This window comes from Geotrypetes seraphini, chromosome 11 (assembly GCF_902459505.1).
Source record: "Geotrypetes seraphini chromosome 11, aGeoSer1.1, whole genome shotgun sequence".
Lineage (NCBI taxonomy): Eukaryota > Metazoa > Chordata > Amphibia > Gymnophiona > Dermophiidae > Geotrypetes > Geotrypetes seraphini.
Genome location: NC_047094.1, coordinates 2,983,862 through 3,006,381, shown reverse-complemented (window position 1 = coordinate 3,006,381; position 22,520 = coordinate 2,983,862). Strand labels below are relative to the sequence as shown.

The following is a 22,520-nucleotide window of genomic DNA, read 5'->3' as shown; positions in this document are numbered from 1 at the left end:
TCAATCAAGGAGAAAAGATGAGGAAAATTCACAGCAGGTGCACATGTCATGACAATCACAGGTTCCATCTGAGAATGTGGGTTTCAGCAGCTGAACCAGCTACCCTACAGGCTTGACCTGGCTTCCTTGGATTGTTTCCTGTTCCGAGTTTTGAAGAAATCTCTCCATGGACAGCAGTTTTCAAGTGATGAAGATGTCAAGCAAGCTGTGACGTCCTAGTTTGAAGGTCAAAGAGAAGAATTCTTTTTAAAGGGGTTAAAGTCATTGCAGATAGAATGGATGAAGTGTATGGAGCAATCAGGGGACTATAATGAAAAATAAAAGAAAATTTTTAAAAAATTTATTTTGTTTGCTACTGAGGTAGATAAATTATTGAACGCCCCTTGTATTAAACAACATTTAATTATCTTAAGGTAGGTTAATGTTTTTGCAACCCTCATTAGAACATGCCTTACTGGGTCAGACCAATGGTCCATCTAGCCCAGTATCTCATCTTCACAGAGGCCAATTCAAGTCACAAGTACCTGGCAAAACCCCAAATAGTAGCAGTATTCCATGCCACCGATCCAGGGCAAGCAGTGGCTTCCTCCATGTCTGTCTAAACAGCAGCGAATTGACTTTTCCTCCAGGAACTTGTCCAAACCTTTTTTACAACCAGCTACATTAACCTCTCTTACCACATCTCCTTGCATTTTTAAGCTGCCAAATTCTAGACCAAGTTTTGCTTGATTCCTCTTCATGTTATCATCTCTTTCCAGATATTCAGAGAATCCACTATCCGGACAGTGTCGGCCCTTCACCACTTGCAGCAATTATTCAGCAGTAGATCCTGAGTGACCTGCTGGAAGGTCAGAGCTACAGGTCAGCAAAGTGGAACGGAGCAATGGGGCTACAGCATCATAGGGGCAGGAGAGTCTCTGATCTCTCACCTCAGATCCAGTAAGTGTCATTCTGGGAAAATATTATCCAGTTAAAAGGGCGAAGTGACTTTCAGAGAGTACAAAGAGATAATATCGAAAAACAATTCTGGGCCTAAGTAGAGGAGTAAATGTCAACGGAGTTTATTATCCCTTTCATTTTTGCACTCTTGGCACAAGTCTGATATCCTTGAACTTGAAGACTGTTGAAATAAAAGATTTTCTGGTATTTGCTGATAAGAATATAGAGCTCCAATCAGCTTGTATAGCCTTAAAAAAACCAACAGATTTGCAAAACAGCCTTTCTTTCTTCTCCCCTCAGCTGCCTGCACAGTACTCGGAATATAACACTCCACTTTTGGATTGTGCTCTTCTGAAGTTTTCAGCAACTGGAAAAAACACTGTGAGTATCCACTATTAATACCAGCTTACTGTAGAGAAGGAGTGTGCACCAGTAATCCCAGTTCCCTGCAGGGAGCCATTGTGCACAAGTTGCTATCCACACTTTGCTCACCTGCACTGGAACAGCTTAGTAGTAACCAGGGTAGGGAATGGAGTGTATTTTGTTGTTGTTTTTTTTGTTGAATTACTGGCTTTTTGAGCAGGAAGAGATTCTGCTGGGAGCTTTGGGGAAATGGGTGCTGGACTTCCTTTCCATGCCAGTTTCATGTCTTAGGAAAGGTTGCTTTTCATCACCTTGATTTAATTTCTCGGAATTCCTCATTCCAAAATCATCATATCGTCTTCAAACACTGGCTGATTGTTCTATTTGCATGGCATTGTAGCTTTCCGAGGAATAGTTTTAATAAGTCTGGCAGTGCTTTATATGTGTTTTTATGTTATAGCTTCAAAAAACCAAGTACAACAAAAATGGGAAAAACCACTAAAAACTGCTAGATACCCAAAGGAGGTTTATCAAAAGTAGACAAAGTGCTTCACTGAAGGAAAAGGATCTCAGAAATCCACGCCAAAAGATCATGTAATCTCTTCTAAGCTTAAATGTGGATGGGGGTTTCATTCATCGATCCAAAAACCTTCAGTAAAATTCAATAGTGCAATCTTCTATATTCTAAATTTTCACTTTTTAATTTTTTAATGTTTCAGATTGGAGAAGTGCTTGTTTTTCTCCTCCTGCCGATCAATTGACTGTCTGTGCACCGCTGTAGTTACGCTTCTCACTATGCCAAATATCTGCCCTTAACCATTGGGCTTTCTCAAGGCAAAAAAACATATTATCTAAATGACATAGGATAAAGATTTTTAGGTGCAAATATTCACTTTAACTAACCAACTCTGATAACATTGCGTATTTATAACAAGCATACCATATGGTTTTTGGAACTTAGCTGGTATAAGTGATACTTATTTTGGCTTAACTCGTACGACATTGGCAATTTAGTATATTGAAATTACAAATTTAACTTGAAAAAATAACTTGCAGAGGAGGAGGAAAACAAGCACTTCGAGATTAAAATGAGATAAGTGGTTTGTTGAATTTCAATCACTGAATGAAATGATTTATGGTACAAATCTTTTTCACCATATATATTTTTTGATGGGACATAATCTGAAACATTAAAAAGGAAAATATAAAAAAAATGAAAATTTTGAATGTAGAACGTTTAAATAACGTTTACTTAAAACCGCACAATTGAATTTTACTGAAGGTTTTTGGATCAATGAATGAAACCCCCATCCATATTTAAGCCTTTAAGAGATTACATGATCTTTTGGTGTGGATTTCTAAGATCCTTTTCCTTCAATGAAGCACTTTATCTATTTATCTTAAGCCTGCTAACATTTTTGCTAGATCCAAAGTGTCATGATAGCTTTCAATGTTCAGCCACATTTTAGCTTCCATGGACAGATGGACAGACAGACTGCTTCAGTAGGAAACACGGCTAAGAAGTGAAATGAGGTACTGGCTGGGGCATGGTGGGGGGGCTTTTTGCAGTGAAGTGATTTGGGCAGGGGTGGGTGTTGCTAAAGGCCAAGGGAGCCTCTGGAACTCTGCTAACTGCTTTCATCATTTTTTTTTCAGCCTCCTGATGTCAGAACCAGAGTTTGCAATGTCTTTGAAAGATGGTGACTTCAGTGCTAATGAGAAAATGGCAAAATCCCACTGGTACGAGCGCTATGTGCAGCCTTGTGTAGCTGAGCTGCTTGGAACAGCACTCTTTGTCTTCATCGGCTGTGTCTCAGTCATCGAAAATACGGAAAGCACAGGAAGGCTGCAGCCAGCACTTGCGCACGGACTAGCCCTTGGACTCACTATTGCCATTCTGGGAGGCATAAGGTATAATCCAGAAACCATTCTCTCCTCTCCTTAGACACATAGTAACATAGTAGATGACGGCAGATAAAGACCCGAATGGTCCATCCAGTCTGCCCAACCTGATTCAATTTAAAAATTTTTTTTTTTTAATTTAATTTTTTTTTTTCTTCTTAGCTATTTCTGGGCGAGAATCCAAAGCTTTACCCGGTACTATGCTTGGGTTCCAACTGCCGAAATCTCTGTTAAGACTTACTCCAGCCCATCTACACCCTCCCAGCCATTGAAGCCCTCCCCTGCCCATCCTCCACCAAACAGCCATATACAGACACAGACCGTGCAAGTCTGCCCAGTAACTGGCCTTAGTTCAATATTTACTATTATTTTCTGATTCTAAATCTTCTGTGTTCATCCCACGCTTCTTTGAACTCAGTCACAGTTTTACTCTCCACCACCTCTCTCGGGAGCGCATTCCAGGCATCCACCACCCTCTCCGTAAAGTAGAATTTCCTAACATTGCCCCTGAATCTACCACCCCTCAACCTCAAATTATGTCCTCTGGTTTTACCATTTTCCTTTCTCTGGAAAAGATTTTGTTCTACGTTAATACCCTTCAAGTATTTGAACTTCTGAATCATATCTCCCCTGTTTCTCCTTTCCTCTAGGGTATACATATTCAGGGCTTCCAGTCTCTCCTCATACGTCTTCTGGCGCAAGCCTCCTATCATTTTCGTCGCCCTCCTCTGGACCGCCTCAAGTCTTCTTACGTCTTTCGCCAGATACGGTCTCCAAAACTGAACACAATACTCCAAGTGGGGCCTCACCAATGACCTGTACAGGGGCATCAACACCTTCTTCCTTCTTCTGACTACGCCTCTCTTTATACAGCCCAGAATCCTTCTGGCAGCAGCCACTGCCTTGTCACACTGTTTTTTCGCCTTTAGATCTTCGGACACTATCACCCCAAGGTCCCTCTCCCCGTCCGTACATATCAGCTTCTCTCCTCCCAGCATATACGGTTCCTTCCGATTATTAATCCCCAAATGCATTACTCTGCATTTCTTTGCATTGAATTTTAGTTGCCAGGCATTAGACCATTCCTCTAACTATTGCAGATCCTTTTTCATATTTTCCACTCCCTCTGTTACAAATCTTGGTATCATCTGCAAAAAGGCACACTTTTTCTTCTAACCCTTCAGCAATGTCACTCACAAACATAGAACCTTAGAAGAAGAGAGGGCATCTGATGCACCCCACTGCTGCTCAGCACTGTCCCCCACATACAGCTCTGCTAGTTCACCCTATTTCTGCCACAAAGTTCACCAATGCTAAGATGTATTTAAGAAGGGGATGGCCGGGATTTTCCTAGTCAGGTTTTGGTAGGAAGCTCATCTCATGCATTTTCATTGTGGGTATTGTGAAAACCCCAAGGACTGGCTGGCTCAGTTGCACCGAGGATGGTGGCTGCAGTCCAAATAAAACTAGGTCCCGAGAGCCACAAAGAATCATTAGCACGTGCGCGAGCAGTATTCAAAGAGCAAGCAAAGAGAAATAGTCTTTTAACCGGGGAAACTGTGGTACATCTCTTTGGTGAGGGCGATTTTACAGAATTCTTCTGGGAAAAGTGATGTTGGGGTGCTCATGATTGATGAGTTGAATTGTCAAAGTCTCCCAAGGGGCTGGAGGAGCTGGAGGCAGAAGGCTGGAACTTGCTGCACTGGCCCTGGTCCATTTCCCCTTTCCCCCTTTTCCTGCCAACCCCAAACAATGTCCAGAAGCTAGCCCTGTTCCAGCCTTCATCCCCCCCCCCCCCTCTCAGGCCATTTCACATCTTGTGATCTTTCCCAGGAAATACAGGGGCCGGGTCCTCTTCTCTGTCCTTCAATAATGCATATAGATACAGGCTCTACAACTAGTAAAGACATTATTACAAAGAAAACCAAGGGCAGGATAGCCAATTGTCACACAATGGCAAAATTTAGTGGCTGGATTTGGGGTCCATGATTGCAAAACTCCCCCAATACTATACAGTATTTGCAAATAAAGGCTCGTGGCAGAAGTTCCCAACTCTGGTTCCAAGTGAGCTAGAAGCCCAAAGCAGTGGGAGGAACTCACTTAATGAAAAGGAAAAACTCAAGAATTTCCACTTTGAACTAAAGGAACTTTCCAGTACCTGTGTGTACATTCATTCAAGTCCATGTGGAAAACATCGATCCAGAAATAAGCAGAGTCCAAGGACACACTCAGAGGAAAAGCATAAAAACAGTTTCATAAAAGTATAATTTGCAAGCAAAGTGAACAAATGTAGAAATAAGCCCTACAGTAGCTGCAGTCACCCCAAAGTGGGCTGACAAATAACAGAGATTGATTGATTGATTCCGTTTTCTCTACTGTTCTCCCAGGGGAATCTCAGAACGGTTTACATTACATTAGTGGCTTCTATTCCGCCAGTACCTTGCAGTTCCAGGCGGATTACAAAAGAAGATAACTGGACATTTCCAGGAAAATTACAAATTAGGGTGCTGTTTACAAGAGTGGTTGAGACTTTGAAGGGGAATTTACAAGAGTGAGGATAGACATGGAGATGTGTTATGATTTCTTGATAACTTTTTTGAATAACAGGGTTTTGATTTCTTTTCTAAATGATCTGAAGTCGGTCTTTGTTGTCAGCATGTTGGAGATGGGGTGATCAAGTTTAGTTGCTTGCATTGCTAGTAGGTTGTCATACAACTTCTTGTGCTGTGTACCTTTGAATGGGGTCTGAGTTCTCCTTTGTCTGATTGTTTTGTTCCAGTTTAGGCGATTGTTTAGATATGTGGGGGCTTGTATAGGTAATCCTATCAAACAATCATCCCCACTTAAACTAGAATGTGTCTGAAAGTTCTATTTTGCTAACAGGAGTAAGCCTCAGTAATGGAGCCTACGTGTAGTCAAAATCAATGACTGGGGTATTCAGCGTAGTTGTTTCTTGCTCCTTATTCTCCAATCATTGGCTTCACTCCTTCACTCCTATTCATTAACTTTATTTACCAAAAGACTAAAACTGATATAAATTAGTGGTGTTTATTTTAAATCGTTTTTTACTAATTTTTCATTTTATAAAAATCCTATGTTTAATTTATTTCCATTCCTTTCATTACACTCTTGTAAACTTCATGAAACTACATTCAACGATTAATTCTTATTATATTTAGGCAACATTTCTTATTCAGAAAGCCTACTTATCTTAAGTCAGCGCTTGCATGATAGAAAAGCCAACATGGCCATCGTTTCGTGGGCAAAGATTCCAACCCACTGCATCAGGGCCGATTATGTTAGAAAACAAGCCGCTGAAAAAACAAAAAAGTTTTTTGTTTGAATAAACAGCAAAATACTTCATACAATTTCTACACAATAAATTCACTTACTTACTATTCACTGTGTAGTTGAAAGCGGTCACAAAGTCTAAACAAAATGGCGACAGCCTCATTTTAAAATACTTGGCAGTGTACTGACGTCAGTCCGAGTATCGGGTTTCATTAAAGCAGGAGATCGTAAACTATACTGCATTATCTCTAGGGCAACAGATCAAAAGCTGGAACTGGAATCCAACCAGTATTTGGTAAAAATGTTACCATTCACTTAGTAAAAATGTTGCCATTCAATTTGTTTGTTCAGACCATCAGGATACAGTGTATTCAATCGGCTAATCCATCGCTGTTCATGATGGGCTAGCATACGCCTAAAATTGCCTCCTCTATTATCAGGTTTTACTACCTCTATAATGACAGCTCTTAGTGTCATAAACTCGTGTTTTTTTCATAATGCAATGCTTTGCTAATGGTGCCCCCATATTTAAATTCTTGATATTACTTTTATGTTCTGTCAATCTGACGGTCAGTGGCCTTGACGTTTGCCCTATATATAGTAGATTGCAGGGACATCTCAAAGCATACACCACTCCCCGGGTTTTACAATTTGATGTATGATTTAAGGTTTATTCCCTATTATCGTTAGGGTTTGTGAATGTTTTAGTGCAGTCCACATATTTGATGTCCTATTCTCTGAGTCAGTAGAGGTATCTTTAGGATGAGAGGGGCATAGTATTTCTTTCAGATTCCTACTACGGCGATATGCTATCCTAAGAGAATAATCCTTAAATGTTCCTGCTATACTTAGTATCTCCCAATGTTTTCTCAAAGATTGAGCAATTTTATGGCTCTGATGTTAATACACAAGTCATAACCTTCTCATCTGTATTATCCTTGTTCTTACTTCTGGGGGTTAATAAAAGCTCCCTATGATAATAGAGGAGGCAATTTTAGGCGTATGCTAGCCCATCATGAACAGCGATGGATTAGCCGATTGAATACACTGTATCCTGATGGTCTGAACAAACAAATTGAATGGCAACATTTTTACTAAGTGAATGGTAACATTTTTACCAAATACTGGTTGGATTCCAGTTCCAGCTTTTGATCTGTTGCCCTAGAGATAATGCAGTATAGTTTACGATCTCCTGCTTTAATGAAACCCGATACTCGGACTGACGTCAGTACACTGCCAAGTATTTTAAAATGAGGCTGTCGCCATTTTGTTTAGACTTTGTGACCGCTTTCAACTACACAGTGAATAGTAAGTAAGTGAATTTATTGTGTAGAAATTGTATGAAGTATTTTGCTGTTTATTCAAACAAAAAACTTTTTTGTTTTTTCAGCGGCTTGTTTTCTAACATAATCGGCCCTGATGCAGTGGGTTGGAATCTTTGCCCACGAAACGATGGCCACGTTGGCTTTTCTATCATGCAAGCGCTGACTTAAGATAAGTAGGCTTTCTGAATAAGAAATGTTGCCTAAATATAATAAGAATTAATCGTTGAATGTAGTTTCATGAAGTTTACAAGAGTGTAATGAAAGGAATGGAAATAAATTAAACATAGGATTTTTATAAAATGAAAAATTAGTAAAAAACGATTTAAAATAAACACCACTAATTTATATCAGTTTTAGTCTTTTGGTAAATAAAGTTAATGAATAGGAGTGAAGGAGTGAAGCCAATGATTGGAGAATAAGGAGCAAGAAACAACTACGCTGAATACCCCAGTCATTGATTTTGACTACGCGTAGGCTCCATTACTGAGGCTTACTCCTGTTAGCAAAATAGAACTTTCAGACACATTCTAGTTTAAGTGGGGATGATTGGTTGATAGGATTATTTGAAGTTTGCCCACTTGGGAATTCCTTTTTTAGTGTGTTGGCTTGTATAGGTAGCCAGTGTGAGTCTAGGTATGCGGTGGTGATGTGGTCATATTTGCTTAGTGAATAGATCAGTTTGAGGGCTGTGTTTTGTACTGTCTGTAATTGTTTTATCATGTTTGCGGGGCATGGCAGATAGAGGATGTTGTAATAGTCCAATAGTCCTAGGGCTAGGGATTTGACTATGAGCCTATATTGCTCTTTGTCAAAGAATTTTCTTATTTTTCGCAGGTTGCGCATGATTATAAAGGCTTTCTGGGTGGTCTTGTTGATTTGGAATTGCATGGTGCAGCATCTATCTATCATCACTCCTAGGAGTTTTAGTGCGGACTGTATAGGGTATTTGGTGGTGTTTATTTCTAATTCTGTTATGGATGGGGTTTTGTCCTTTTCAAGCAGTAGAAATTTTGTTTTGTCCAAGTTCAGCTTTAATTTGTGGTCTATCGTCCATTTTTCCCCTGCTTCTAGTGTTTTTTTCAGTTTTTCTGTTGAAGTGGGGGCTGGTGAGTCAAAGGGGAGGAGAATGGTGATGTCGTCTACGTAGCTGAATGATGTTACGTCTATGTTATCTAGACTGGACCCAAGGGAGGATATAAAGAGGTTGAAGAGCATTGGCGATAGTGGTGACCCTTGGGGATTAGACCAGGGGTCTGATTTAAGGTCGTTTGTGTTTACTCTGTATGTTCTTGATTTAAGGAATCCTTGGAACCAGTTGTATACCCTGCCTGAGACCCCTATGGCTTATAGTATTTGTAGTAGTATGGTGTGGTCTGCCAGGTCAAATGCAGCAGAGAGATCAAGTTGAATTATCAGCATCCTTCTGCCTTTGCTAAGGTGCTGTTGGGCTGTGTCTAGGAGAGTTACTAGTAGTGTCTCCGTGCTATGGTTGGTTCTGAACCCAGATTGTGAGGGGTGAAGTAGGTTGTGGTCTTCCAGGTAGTTTGTGAGGTATTGTGCAATTAGTCCTTCTATTAGTTTAACGTATGTTGGTATTGAGACGATGGGTCTGTAGTTGGAGGGGATATCTATTGAGCCTTTTTGGTCTTTCATAATTGGGGTGATTATGATCTCGCCTAGGTCCTGTGGGAATTGACCTTCCGTGAGCGTAGTTTGTACCCATTGCATGAGACGAGCTCTAAATTTGGGGGAGGCAGTTGTTCAGGTCGCATGATGCTTGGCAGTATATTTTATAAAGTCGGTTCATGTCAGGCCATTGTACTGATGGGAAGTCGGTCCAGGTCCTGTCTGCTGCAATGGCTTCTCCTGTTGCAGGGTATATTATTATCTCGTCAAGGTGGCTTGGTGTGTTGTTGAAGGTGGTTCTGAATGTATTCAGCTACTCAAACATTTTTCCCTGTCTCACAATCTATCTAATGTACCTGGGGCAATGGGGGGATTAAGTGTCACAGGGAGCTGCGTGGGATTTGAACCCACAATCTCAGGGGGCTGAGGCTGTAGCTCTAACCATTGCGCCACTCTAGAAATCAAAATGTAGTAAAAATGAGCCAAGTCTAGGACAATGAAGCCATTGTGACATCACTGATGAGGTTGGCTCTTATTGGTGGAATGAGGCATTGTGACATCACAATCTCAGCTCTGGTTATCAGAGGCTGAAACTTTTCACACTATTTATTGATTCGGGTACTCAAGCATTTTTCCCTGTCTCACAATCTATCTAATGTACCTGGGGCAAGGGGGGATTAAGTGAGTTGCCCAGGGTCACAGGGAGCAACCTGGATTTGAACCCACAACCCACATTTGCAGTGGTTAATTTGGACAGCTTTCATTTTCATAGAAAGAAGCTATTGCAAAATTTGATCTGTAGCTTCCTGTGGATTTAGGGCTACCCTATGCTTTCAATGGAAGTAAAATCTGGATGTCTCAATCCATCCTCCTTTTTCTGGATCCATATGGAAACCCACAGAGATATAGATGTTTTTAAGTTGATTATTTTTCAAATGCGTATTTCAGATTTTTTAAAGACATACAGTACCGTAATTAGTCCACACCCAAGGCTGAAGTTTTGCAGAATCACATCCCTCTATCTCATGATAGAAATGAATCAAATATCCCATTTTTGGTATCATTTCCTTAAGTGACTTGCTCAAGATTACACTGTAGTTGATGGCAGTAGTGGAATTTGAATCTGGCTCTCCAGGAATCAAAGCTCTAACTACTAGATTCACCAACATTATCAATCCAGAGCTTTCCAGAAATTTTGCCGCTGACTGTATTTGCTGGTAAGAGCTCTCTTATGTGTGGCTGACTGAGTCTCTAATGAACAGATTTGTAGCCTGTCCGGTCTGTTCCCTTCTGTTGCAGTGGTGGCCATTTCAACCCAGCTGTGTCACTCGGAGCCTGGATGATTGGTGGGCTTAATCTAGTGTTGCTTCTGCCTTACTGGGTTTCCCAGCTGTGTGGAGGAATGATCGGGGCAGCCCTTGCTAAGGTACGTGTTTGTGCCGAGCTATGCAAATGATGCGGAGCACTAGCGCAGGCAACCTCTGTCATTAGCATGCGTGAACATAGCGGAGTCTTTTCCAAATAGCCCCCTTTGGTACAGCATCTATAGGGTATTTGTCCAGTATTTGCCTAGGCTGGAGATTTCAGGACTGTCCTGATTTTGAATTTATATCCCAGAGCAGTGTGGGTTTGTAGTTCCTGAACCTGTCCATTGAAATCAGTGCTGCAACTCCCATAATGCAACGGGATGGGATGGTCAGAAATCCAGGCCTAGTCCAAAATCTCCAGCCTGGAACTGGGTAACTTGGCATCTCTGATTTACCTCTGGTCTTTCACTGGTATCAGCGTAACATGCCCACGGAGAATTGCTTTGCTCTCTCTTTTCACCAAACCCACTTTCATTTCCCTCCTCAAACTAACACTGCCAGAAGGAAAAGCTTCCAGACAGTGGCAGGCACTGCTGTTTCTGCCTTCCCATTGCAATGGCTTTGAGAATTGGACAGTGGATTTGCATCTTTCTTTCTCTGGGATTTAATTCTTTATGCAGGAGAGAAGGAACATTTAATCAAGTGATGAAAATGATAAAGAGAGGGCTCATTCTCCATTTCATTTACATGTAAGAAGAAGGAGATAGGGCGGTGGGCAGTTCAGTCGAGCCGGAAACATACTGAAACATGCCAGAGAAATATGACAGTAACTTGTGTCCCTGCTGCATCTGAAATTCTAACACACCACTATTTTCGGTCCTCAGGCCTTCTGTGGTTACAACTCAGTCAAGTTGTCAGGATTTCATCCAAGAATCTGCATGAAACCTCTTCCCTTATGATGTAGGCAGTCCATGCAAATAGATTTCTCGTGAAAATGTGACTGAGTTGGAGCCTGTCTGTCCTAAAGATGTCATGGTGTCTTTGGTGAACATAAAGTAGTGAGAGTTTGAAAATGTGCACCAGTGACTGTAATGATGGTGTCTTTGCTTTGCAGGTAATGACCACAGAAAATCGATTCTCTAATTCCACGGGGGCTGCCTTCACCTCAATCGCATCAGATGAGCAGATTCCCAGCGCTATTGGAGGAGAAATCGTTATGGCATTCTTCCTGGTGCTGGCGGTCTGTATGGGAGCCATCAATCAGCAAACCAAAACCCCTCTGGCCCCCTTCTGTATTGGTTTCACTGTCACTGTGGATATCTTAGCAGGGTAAGATGTCTTTGAGGTCTTCTCTCATTCGGGGGGGGGGGGAGGGGGAAGGGTGGCGACCCACTCCTTTCTAGGATGCTGAAATCAAGCGTTTCAGGTCAAATCTCAGTTAATAGTGTGCTAGAATGTGAATCGCTGGTCTAGGCCCAAAGGCGAGGGAAGAAGACCAAATCTGACAGGGCAATTTGGTATTTCCCAAGGGCTGATGCTGCCAATCCACAGGCCAGAGACCAGTATAAATTCTCTCTCCAGCCTTCTTTTCTGCATGGTTGTGTTACATAGCTGTGCCTCTTTCATATGCAGTGTGTTGCATGAGACTAGCATAGCTGCCAATAATCCCAGTTCCAGTCCTAGATTTCTTATCCTGGTGCAGTGCTGATTTCAGTGGGTAGAATCTGGTGCTAGATGTAAGTTTAAAACCAGCCCTGACCCAAACTGTACCTACTGGAACTGGATAACTTGGCAGAGGTACCCAGTGAGTGGTCAAGTCCTGAATCTCTTGACAATTTTAACAAAAGAAGCCAAAACCGCTGCTTTGCCTTGCAGAGGCGATGTCTCAGGAGCCTGTATGAATCCTGCACGAGCGTTTGGGCCAGCTGTGGTGGCTAATTACTGGGACTATCATTGGGTGTACTGGGTTGGGCCAATGATAGCTGGCTTATTGGTGGGAGCCTTGATAAGGTAAGTGATCCTCTGCTAATATGTCCTAATATAAAAATTCACAGGCTTTGGGCCTCATGCATGCTTCACTTTGTCAAACCTCTGGCAAGTCATAGGACCCACCTGCTTTGTGTGTGTGTGTGTGTGTGTTTGTCACTGACTCTAAAGCATAGAGTTGGAAACGTGGTCTCCGTGCATTGTCTTAACCTCTCCAGAAACACATCTTCAAAATCCAGCTAAAACCCTGAAGGCCACAATTCAGCCAGAACACGCTGGACTCTTTAAAATGTAGTACCACTGTTATCCAGAAAATACCCACTAAATACAGCGATCATTCTGACAGGTTCCCCTTCTGCTCTGCCTCTGAATATACCGATGCTTGGTTGTGGTTGGCTGAAGGATGCTGCCGCCAACTGCAGAGCTTGGTAGAAGGGAGTTTTGGAGGAGGTCCTCGGCTGGAGATGCAAGCAAGGGTCAGACCAGTGTTAGAAAATAAAGGAGGGCCTGCTCCCTAATCCCCTCTTCTCTCCTCCTTGCTTCACCTCCAATTTCCCCCTCACCAAATATAGAGTAAGGGATCACAAATTAGAAATAAAAATGAACCGAGAACCCCAAGAAGTTAAACTTAGCATGTGCTGCAGCACTGGAAAAATAAAAACAGAAATGCATTTCCTTTTCTACTGAACACAATACAGACATTTGCTATGCACAGCTCCCAAAGCAAACATATTCCATTTAAAACATTTTCAAAATAAAATGCTTTTTTTCTGCCTTTGTTGTCTGGACATTTAATTTATCCATCATGTTGGTTCCATTTTCTCTTTTCTGCTTTCCTGTCTGTCATCTGCTAATTCTCTTTCAAGCAGCTGTAGTCCATTTGTCTTTTCTTCTCTCTATTCCCTTACTACACCTGTTTCTGACATCCCAACTGCTCCATTTTAGCTCTTCCCTCTCTTTTCTGCCTGTCAACTCAAATTTCACCCTCTTTCTTGCCCTTCTCCTCCTTTTAACTTTTCAGCTACCTATCAAATTTCCATCTTCTCTCACCCACTAGCTCTCCATTCCCCATCTCACTCCTTCCCCAGCCCTCCATTCCCTTTCATGTTTAATCTACTCCCACTTACCATATTTTTACCCACTGAAATCACTATCCTCTCATTAATTTCCCTGCTATCTCTCCTCCCCCCTCCTGGCTTCTCCCATATAATTCTACTTTTACCAGTTCTTCCTCCCTCCACCCTTCTGCCCTAGCATCTGCTCCCTCATTTTCCACTCCATCCTCTCATCTCTCTGTCCCTTCTTTCTTCCCTCCTGCCCTCTCCCTCATGGTCCAACATTCTCTCTCTCTTCCCTCACTCCCATTGTCCAGCATCACTCCCGTCTGCTTCTGGATTCAACATTTCCCTCTTTCTTCCCTCTCCACCTCTTATATATCTCTCCCTCCCTCTCATCTACCCCAATCTCCACCATCTCTCTTTCTCCCTCCCTTGTGACCTGGGTCCAACATCTTTCTTCCCACTTCCTCCCTCCATGCATCATCTTTTTTTTCCTCACCTCCATCCCATGTCCAACATTTTCTTCCCCTCACTACCTCTCCTCTCTATATATTATCTTCCGCCCCCTTCCACCCCCATATACAAGATTTTCCCTTTCTCGTCCCTCTCCACCCCTTTCCTGCATCTCTCCCTTCCTCCCCAGTCCCCTCCACCCCATGTGCAGCAATTCTCCTTCTTACCCCCATCTCTCCCCCACTCAGCATCTTTCATTCCCTCCCTCATCCCATTCCACCCACAACTCTCCTCTTGCCAGCGTGGAGGTAGCAGCCTGGGCTCCTGCAGTCCTGGCTGCATCACTCTTTCTCCAGTGGGTCAGCAGCAGAGATTTCCACACACTGCCTACCCTAACCCAGAAGCCTCCCCTCTGCCATAACCCACCCTCTTCTATTGCAACTTCCTGTTTTTCTACCTGGGTAGGACATGGTAGAGGGGGAGGCAGTGTGTGTAAATCTCTGCCTCTACCCCATTGAAGAAAGCAATGCAACCAAGATGGTGGAAGCCCAGCTTGTTCCCTCCACACCAGTGCTGGATCAAGGTGCATCATTTCTAGGTGGGGCCTGGCCCACCCGTAGCTACACACCTGCTCTCTGTCTCTCTCATCTCACCCCTCCTCTCCATGCCTCAGCTCTCTGTTTTGTAGCTTTGACCTTCTGTAGCTCTTCTCAGATAGAACCTGGGAGGAACTCGTGCAACTGTTACAGTGAAATTTGTGTGGGTAATGAGTTCACCATCTAAAGAATTATCTCATGGTTCCTTCATATTATTACTAATCACTGTATTATGCAGGATCTACTCTTAACATCTTTTTTTCTACTCTTTGAAGGCTCCTGTTAGGAGACAAAAAGATCCGACTCTTCTTGAAGTGACCGTGACCTGCATTTGAGGAGCTTAAGGCTGGGAATTCTGACTTTGCCTACAATCCCTGTGTGACTGATACTGTCCCAGAAAGGGACATACTGCTTTTCACCCATACAAATCTGTTGCCGTAATCCCAAACAATTGTACATCCCACCTTGTGTTCAGAGCCCCAGACCTATGTGTCCTATTAATAACATGAGTGATTCATTGTGGTCAGACTGCTGGGAGGAAGACTGGGGGCAGTGAGTAAGAAGCCATATCGGTGATCACTTCACAACCTTAGAGGAACAACAGAAAAGGAGAGAATTGCAGGAGGGCAGGAGTGAGGTGCATCAGCTAAACAGGGAAGGAATGAGGTAGATTTGCAAGGTCTGCTCTACAATATAGGGAAGGGCTTGGTCTCTACATGGTCCTTCTCTGGAAATCTCTTCTCCATTATAAGATAAGTAGAATGATTGGGTTAAATGTGTCAGAGCTGGATTGGCTGGAGGAGAGAGCATTAACCCTTTGGAAAATGGAGTGCTGGATCAGCCACACTGGTTCCCGCCGCTTTAATCCTTTGCACGTTTTATCCCTCCAGTCCAGGGGTTTTTAATGAGGGTGTGGAAAGAGGTCAATCGGGGCACAGATAAGGGTCTTGAGCTCTGAGGCAATTTATCGAAACGTTCTAGGACAGTTAGTTGTCAGCTAAAGGCCTGTGTGGTCCATCCAGTCTGCCCAACAAGGAGGCATCTGCACAGGTTCTACTTTGGTCTTTCCCTGCCAAAGGCGGCCTGGCACTGGTCCTACTTCCTACCTACTGGAGTTGCTGTTGAAGCCCACTCCAGCCTTGACCCAGATCTGTTTTTGCCACTTAGGGGACCCAGGCCTGGCATTGGTTTCACTTCCCGACCTCTGAAGTGGCCATCAAAGCTCACTGCAGCTATGCCATTATTTAAGCTTAGCTTTAATTGGATTCCAACCTTTTCCTATATCGTTTATCCCACACATTCTTGAATTTCATCACTGTTTTCTCTTCACAACCTTCTATGCATTCCAGGTATCCACCACCCTTACCAATGGACACATAGTTTAGGATTAGAGAGAAGGGTTCCATTGATTCGTTAAAGGGATCCAAAAAAGGTTATGAATCCCTGTTACACGAGAACAGAGAAAGTTGTCGTGAGAGAAGTTTATGGGGGGTGGGGAGAGAAAGCATCTCTCTCCTGCTTTTGCTGTCCAATGATCTCTGGGATGAGGCAGAGCTAAGGATCAGGCCTGCTACAACCACCAGCCAGTCTAGCAAATCACCTATCGCTCAACAGGTTTGTGAGCAAAATAGTAGATCCCAATAGTCAGATAAACACATAGAGCCAGGTGTACAGTGCACACTTTTGCTAGGCCTGGCTGGGAAGCCCCCGGGCAAATGGCCAGCAGTGTATACTGTCATTAGGATTAACAGGGAGGTACACATGCGTACAAAGAAGGTATGATGTCTAGCATCTGTTAGGAGGGTGGTGTGTTGACATTCATTTTCAAACTCTTAAGGGATAGGGCAGAAGAAGTAACAGGTATGGTGACTCAAATGATAATGGGTGTAGGGAAAGGTGATGGTGCTGGGGGAGATGCACAGCTGAAATGCAGATGGTGAAGGTTTTGATAATATCTTTGGTGTAAGTGCATTACTGCATACAAATTGTTATGTGTGTATTGTTAATCTGATTTTTGTGCATTTGTATTGCTACTTTGCTTTGAGTTACCACTATTTAAAATGACGAAGAAATCATAGAAATGTTGGTATTGTGACGCCTAGATGTAACCTGTAGGCCGATGAGTTTCACCTCCGTGATGGCACTTTTAAGGGGGCCAGGCTGTCCCTAATGGGAAAATGTAAGAGTGCCCTGATCCTTTGATCTTTCTTTGTATGCCAGTCAATTAAGAAACACATTTTATTACACTATGTCAGGAACCAGGTTGTCAGTAGAAGAGGTTAATCACATACCAGTCTACCCAGGCACACACAACATAAATCTGTACCATAAATACTCTGCCTTACAACGGTAAACTCTGATACTCTATCAAAATATTTATAATCCACAGAATCCACCATTCTGCTCAGAGTACAACCAACACACACACTAAAATGTAGAACCAACACTATCTATCTTAAACATAGAAACATGAAGGTAGATAAAGACCAAATGGCCCATCTCCTCTTCTCCCTATTGGCTAAGGCTCTTAACACCTGCATTGGGATGTCATAGAGCTTTATGGTTATAGAAACAAAGACACATGATGGCAGATAAAGGCCAAATGGCCCATCCAGTCTGCCCATCCACAGCATCCATTATCTTCTCCTCTCCCTAAGAGATCCTCTCCAAAATATGGCCACAAGAATTTTCTGTCATGGCAAACACTGTGATCATGCAATACCTTTATTAAAACAATTACTTAGGCTCCCTATAGAATACAGAGTTCAATTTAAAATACTTGCATTCATTCATAAGGTTCTTTATTCAGGTGCTCCAACTTGGCTCTCTAGTTTTATTATTCCAGGGACACTTGTTGTTAACAGATAATGGGCATCATCTTCCTCATCCAACATTTTGTTTTGTGACTCCTTACCTCAACATATCCATCCTGGACTTTGTTAAAAACTCATTGATTTGAGAAAGTTTATTGGCTATCCTGAACCTGAGCCTACAGGCAAATGGTGATGCAGTTGTAATCTGTGTGAATGTCTCTCCTCTTTCATTTCCTATACTGTTAGCTCTACTTTTCATATTTCTTATTATTTCGTTGTAAACTGCTTTGAATTGGATGTGCAAAATTAGGCAGTATCTCAACTTTTAATAAACGATAAACATGTAATAAAGAATATAACCAACACACACACAAAGGAGACGTCTGTTCACTTTCAGCACTATGTGTGAGCAGCTCGAAATCTCAGTGCCTTTCAAAGCTAGTCAAAGAGCCTCTCCTGTCCAGGTGAATGGCGTTGAGTATCAACGGCAATGTTAGTAGCTTTCATTCAATTTTCATTTTTGTAACTTTCTGTATATCTGATTAAGAATATAAGAACATAAGAATTGCCGCTGCTGTGGTCCATCGTGACCAGCAGTCCGTTCACGCGGTGGCCCCTAGGTCAAAGATCAGGGCCCTAATTGAGACTAGCCTTAACCTGCGTACATTCCGGCTCAGCAGGAACTTGTCTAAATTTGTCTTGAATCCCTAGAGGGTGTTTTCCCCTATAACAGCCTCCAGAAGAGCGTTCCAGTTTTCCACCACTCTCTGGGTGAAGAACTTCCTTACACTTGTACGGAATCTATCCCCTTTTAACTTTAGAGAGTGCCTTCTCGTTCTCCCTACCCTGAAGAGGGTGAACAACTTATCTTTATCTACTAAGTCTATTCCCTTCAGAATCTTGAATGTTTCGAGTATAAAATGGGGGGGAGATTGCTGGAAGACACCGGACTTGAGAGAGACTTGGGTGTGCTAGTGGATCCATCCATGAAACCATCCGCACAGTGTGCAGCAGCCTCGAAGAAAGCCAACAGGATGCTGGGAATCATCAAGAGGGGCATATCAACCAGGACGCGGGAAGTCATCATGCCGCTGTATCGAGCGATGGTGCGCCCACATCTGGAATACTGCGTTCAATATTGGTCGCCGCACCTCAAGAAGGACATGGCAGTTCTTGAGAGAGTCCAAAGGAGGGCAACGAAACTGGTAAGAGGGCTGGAAAACTGCCCATATGCCGAGAGGCTGGATAAACTGGGGCTCTTCTCTCTGGAAAAGAGGAGGCTCAGGGGGGATATGATAGAGACCTTCAAAATACTTAGGGGCATAGAGAGGGTGGACAGGGACAGGTTCTTCAGACTAAAAGGGACGACAGGTACGAGGGGGCACTCAGAGAAGCTGAAGGGAGATAGGTTCAAATCAAATGCAAGAAAGCTTTTCTTCACCCAAAGGATCGTGGACAAATGGAATGCGCTCCCGGAGGAAGTGATCCGGCAGAGTACAGTACAAGGATTTAAAAAGGGATTGGACAGATTCCTGAGGGAAAAGGGGATCGTGGGGTACTGAGGGAGGTGCTGGGGTGTTGCATAAGTATAGACAGCTCACCAGGTCGTGCAGGTGCAAGGCCGGAGGGTTAGGACATTGATGGGAAGATACGACTTCGATGAGAAACCTAGGGGGCAAGGGGGCCCCTTCTGGTGATTAAGGCAGGTCATGACCTGTTGGGCCACCGCGGGGGCGGACTGCTGGGCGGGATGGACCTCTGGTCTGACCCGGCAGAGGCACTGCTTATGTTCTTATGTCTCCTCTCAGGCCCCTCTTTTCAAGGAAGAAGAGGCCCAGTTTCTCTAATCTCTCCTCCAGCCCCTTAACCATTTTAGCTGCTCTTCTCTGGACCCTTCCGAGTAGTACCGTGTCCTCCTTCATGTATGGCGACCAGTGCTGGACGCAGTACTCCAGGTGAGGGCGCACCATGGCCCGGTACAGTGGCATGATAACCTTAGATTAGTTAATTTGCGATTGACTGAAAACCAAGCCTGTTAATTTGAATTGTGATCAGTGATATTTTTATATTGAGAGACTTCCTTAGATGCTAATACACCATTAATTCTCCAAATATCAACAAGATCATTAGCACTAGCATCTCGTATCAGATAGTAATTAGTATTCTTCAGAGCCTCAATAAACTTTCATTGCGGGAAGCTCATCAGCTCGCTTTTACATTTTTAGATTTCTAATTTATTTAATTTTTTTATCGTATTTAATCCCATACAGGTTTATATAGTGGCAATTTAAAGTTTCCAAGTTTCCAAGTTTATTGGTTTTTGATATACCGATTATAAAACAAATATCTGACCGGTTAACAATTTAAAAACAATTTGTTTAAAATAGAAAAATAAGAATTAGATATTGGTGTGTTAAGAAAGTTAGTGAAAACATATTAGACATATACAGACAGACATGACTGTGAAGGAAAAAAAGGGAAGGTAGGGAAAAAGTTACATAATATAAGAGGAAATGAGATAGAAGGGGAGGATATGATATAAAGGGAAAGGGTGCTTGGTATAAGAGTTATGCGCAGGAAAATAGGAGAAATTTAGGCTAGAGTGGGTATATAAGAGGTTAGAAAAGATTAGGATTTATTAAAAGCAGCCTGGGAACCGTTAGACCCGACATATTTCGCTTTTGCTGTCCCAAGGGTCTCTCAGAGCCGCCAACATCAAACTCATTGATCTTGTTGATATTTGACTTGTGATGCAGGGAGGTTTTGGTCCTTTTTCACCTCTTTCTTCAGCACTTTGTTATTGTTCCTTCTCTTATGACATTGGTATGCAATACTGAGGTCCCCACATCTTTTGGAAATTCTTTGAGCTCCTTTTACTAAACCGCGGGCCAGCGAGGTAAATGCTTCAACGCTCATCCAAGTCCTATGAGCATCAGAGCATTTACCTCGCTGGACCGTGGTAAGAAGCTTTTCTGTGGCTTAGTAAAACCCAGCGATTGTTTTGGGACTATAGCAGAAATGTTTAGATTTTTCATAATTGAAATCACCCTTTATTATGGTTTTGCCAAATTTATCAGCTGCCCCAATTTCCATTAACATTCCATTATCTGTCTGTTCTGATCAAGGAGATGATTGCGTAGCCCTACCGGGATTCTCTTTCCCTTCATGCATGGAATTTCTATCCATAAGGATTTCATGTTGTATCTGTTCTGCTGAATTTTTATTCTGTTTTACTCAATTCCCTTTTTAATTCATTGCAATTTCATTTGTACCCTGGTAACACAGGGTCTCATTGTCGTACTTCCACCAGGTCTCTGAGATGCCTATTATATCGACCTCTTCATTTAGTCCTTAATACGCTAACTCTCCCATCTTATTTTTTAGGCTCCTAGCATTTAAAAATTTGAATCTACAATGCACTTAGCAGTTGACCTTAATCTGCAGTCCATAATCTCTGTCTTCCCTCTCTAAATCTCCTGTTTTGATAGTATCCCTCAAAGATACCTTACTCTGAACCATGTGTTCCTAAGCAACTGTCAGCTTTCCCCCAAGTTCTAGTTTAAAAGCTGCTCTATGTTCTTAAAAAAAAAAGTTAACTTTCGTAGCCTGGTTTCACTGAGTTAAGCTACAGTGTATTGTTTCAGATTCGCCTCCCTTTCCCCAGAATGTTACCTAGTTCCTTACAAATCTGAATCCATCTTCTCATCCAAACACTGGGACTCTGGAGCTTTGCCTAACTCTTGAGTCCTTTCTGAAACTGCTACCCTGGATATTCTGGATTCAGCTTTCTACCTAAGATCCTAAATTTAGCTTCCAGAACCTCCCACCCACAGTTCCCTATATCATTGGGTCCCACATGTACCAAGACATCTGGTTCCTTTTCCGTACTGTCTAAAATCTTAGCTAGGTTACACGTGAGGTCCTCCACCTTTGTACTAGGGCAAGCAAGGAGCCAAACTGTCACCACACCCACTGGTGTGCTATGTCCAAGTCTAGTCATCAAATCTCCAACAAAAGGAATGGGCATCCTAACTCTCCCCCCCCATGGAGATACATCCTCAGTATGAGAGGATATTGCATGCCCTGGAGAGACTGTCCTGGCTACAGGCTCACTTCCTGCCTCACCAAGTTGTTGCTATCATTTCAGCCCAGAGGGTGCCAAACTGGAGCTAGGACATCTCTATAATATCCCTGAAGATCTCCTCGATATGTCTCTCATGGTCCTCCAAGTCTGCTACGACTAGCTTCCAGACATCAGACGCATTCTCTTTGTGCCAGATACACACATATGACCTCTTACCAAATGGGAGATAATCACCCATATGACCATCAGTGCAAAAGACTGGATGAAGTTTAGGGAGCCAGAAAAAGAGGATTGCTATGCTACATTAGTAGATTTACTGATCCAGCTGCTCAGTTTTTTGAACCAATTCTGCTCAGTGGTGTACCAAGGGGGGGGGGGGGCGGGGGCGGTCCGCCCCGGGTGCACGCCTTGGAGGAGGGGGTGCACAGCCAGCTTTTCTCACTGCCTCTAACAGCCCTGCAGCTCCGGACTTCCCCACACCTGCTCCCCCCCCCGATCGCTATTATTTTAAACATTATGGCAGCCGTGGCGCTGTATCCATCGAAGGAGACTTCTAACCTCGGCCTGCCCCGGAACTCTTCCTGAAGCCACTGCCCGCCTAGTCGGGAACAGGAAGTTGCTGTTGCAGGAAGAGTTCCGGGACAGGCCGAGGTTAGAAGTCTCCTTCGATGGATACAGCACCGCGGCTGCCATAACGTTTAAAATAATAGCAATCGGGGGGGAGGGGGGAGCAGGTGTGGGGAAGTCCAGAGTTGCAGGGCCGGCGTTAGAGGGACT

At 43.1% G+C, this 22,520-nt stretch overlaps 1 protein-coding gene across 2 annotated transcripts; it reads left to right on the top strand.

Moving 5' to 3' along the window:
* Positions 1-1,162: 1,162 nt before the first annotated feature.
* Positions 1,163-18,028, top strand: AQP8 (aquaporin 8). 2 transcript variants are annotated; one of them, XM_033963607.1, is made up of 6 exons: positions 1,164-1,320; positions 2,959-3,213; positions 10,746-10,872; positions 11,868-12,082; positions 12,629-12,763; positions 15,122-18,028. In XM_033963607.1, exons 2-6 carry the CDS (start codon positions 2,966-2,968, stop codon positions 15,162-15,164), a joined length of 768 nt encoding a protein of 255 aa, XP_033819498.1. In that variant the 5' UTR covers positions 1,164-1,320; positions 2,959-2,965; the 3' UTR covers positions 15,165-18,028. The 2 variants fall into 2 exon arrangements, with proteins under 2 accessions (XP_033819500.1, XP_033819498.1); XM_033963609.1 differs by lacking the exon at positions 12,629-12,763 and having other exon boundaries at positions 1,163-1,320.
* Positions 18,029-22,520: the final 4,492 nt, after the last annotated feature.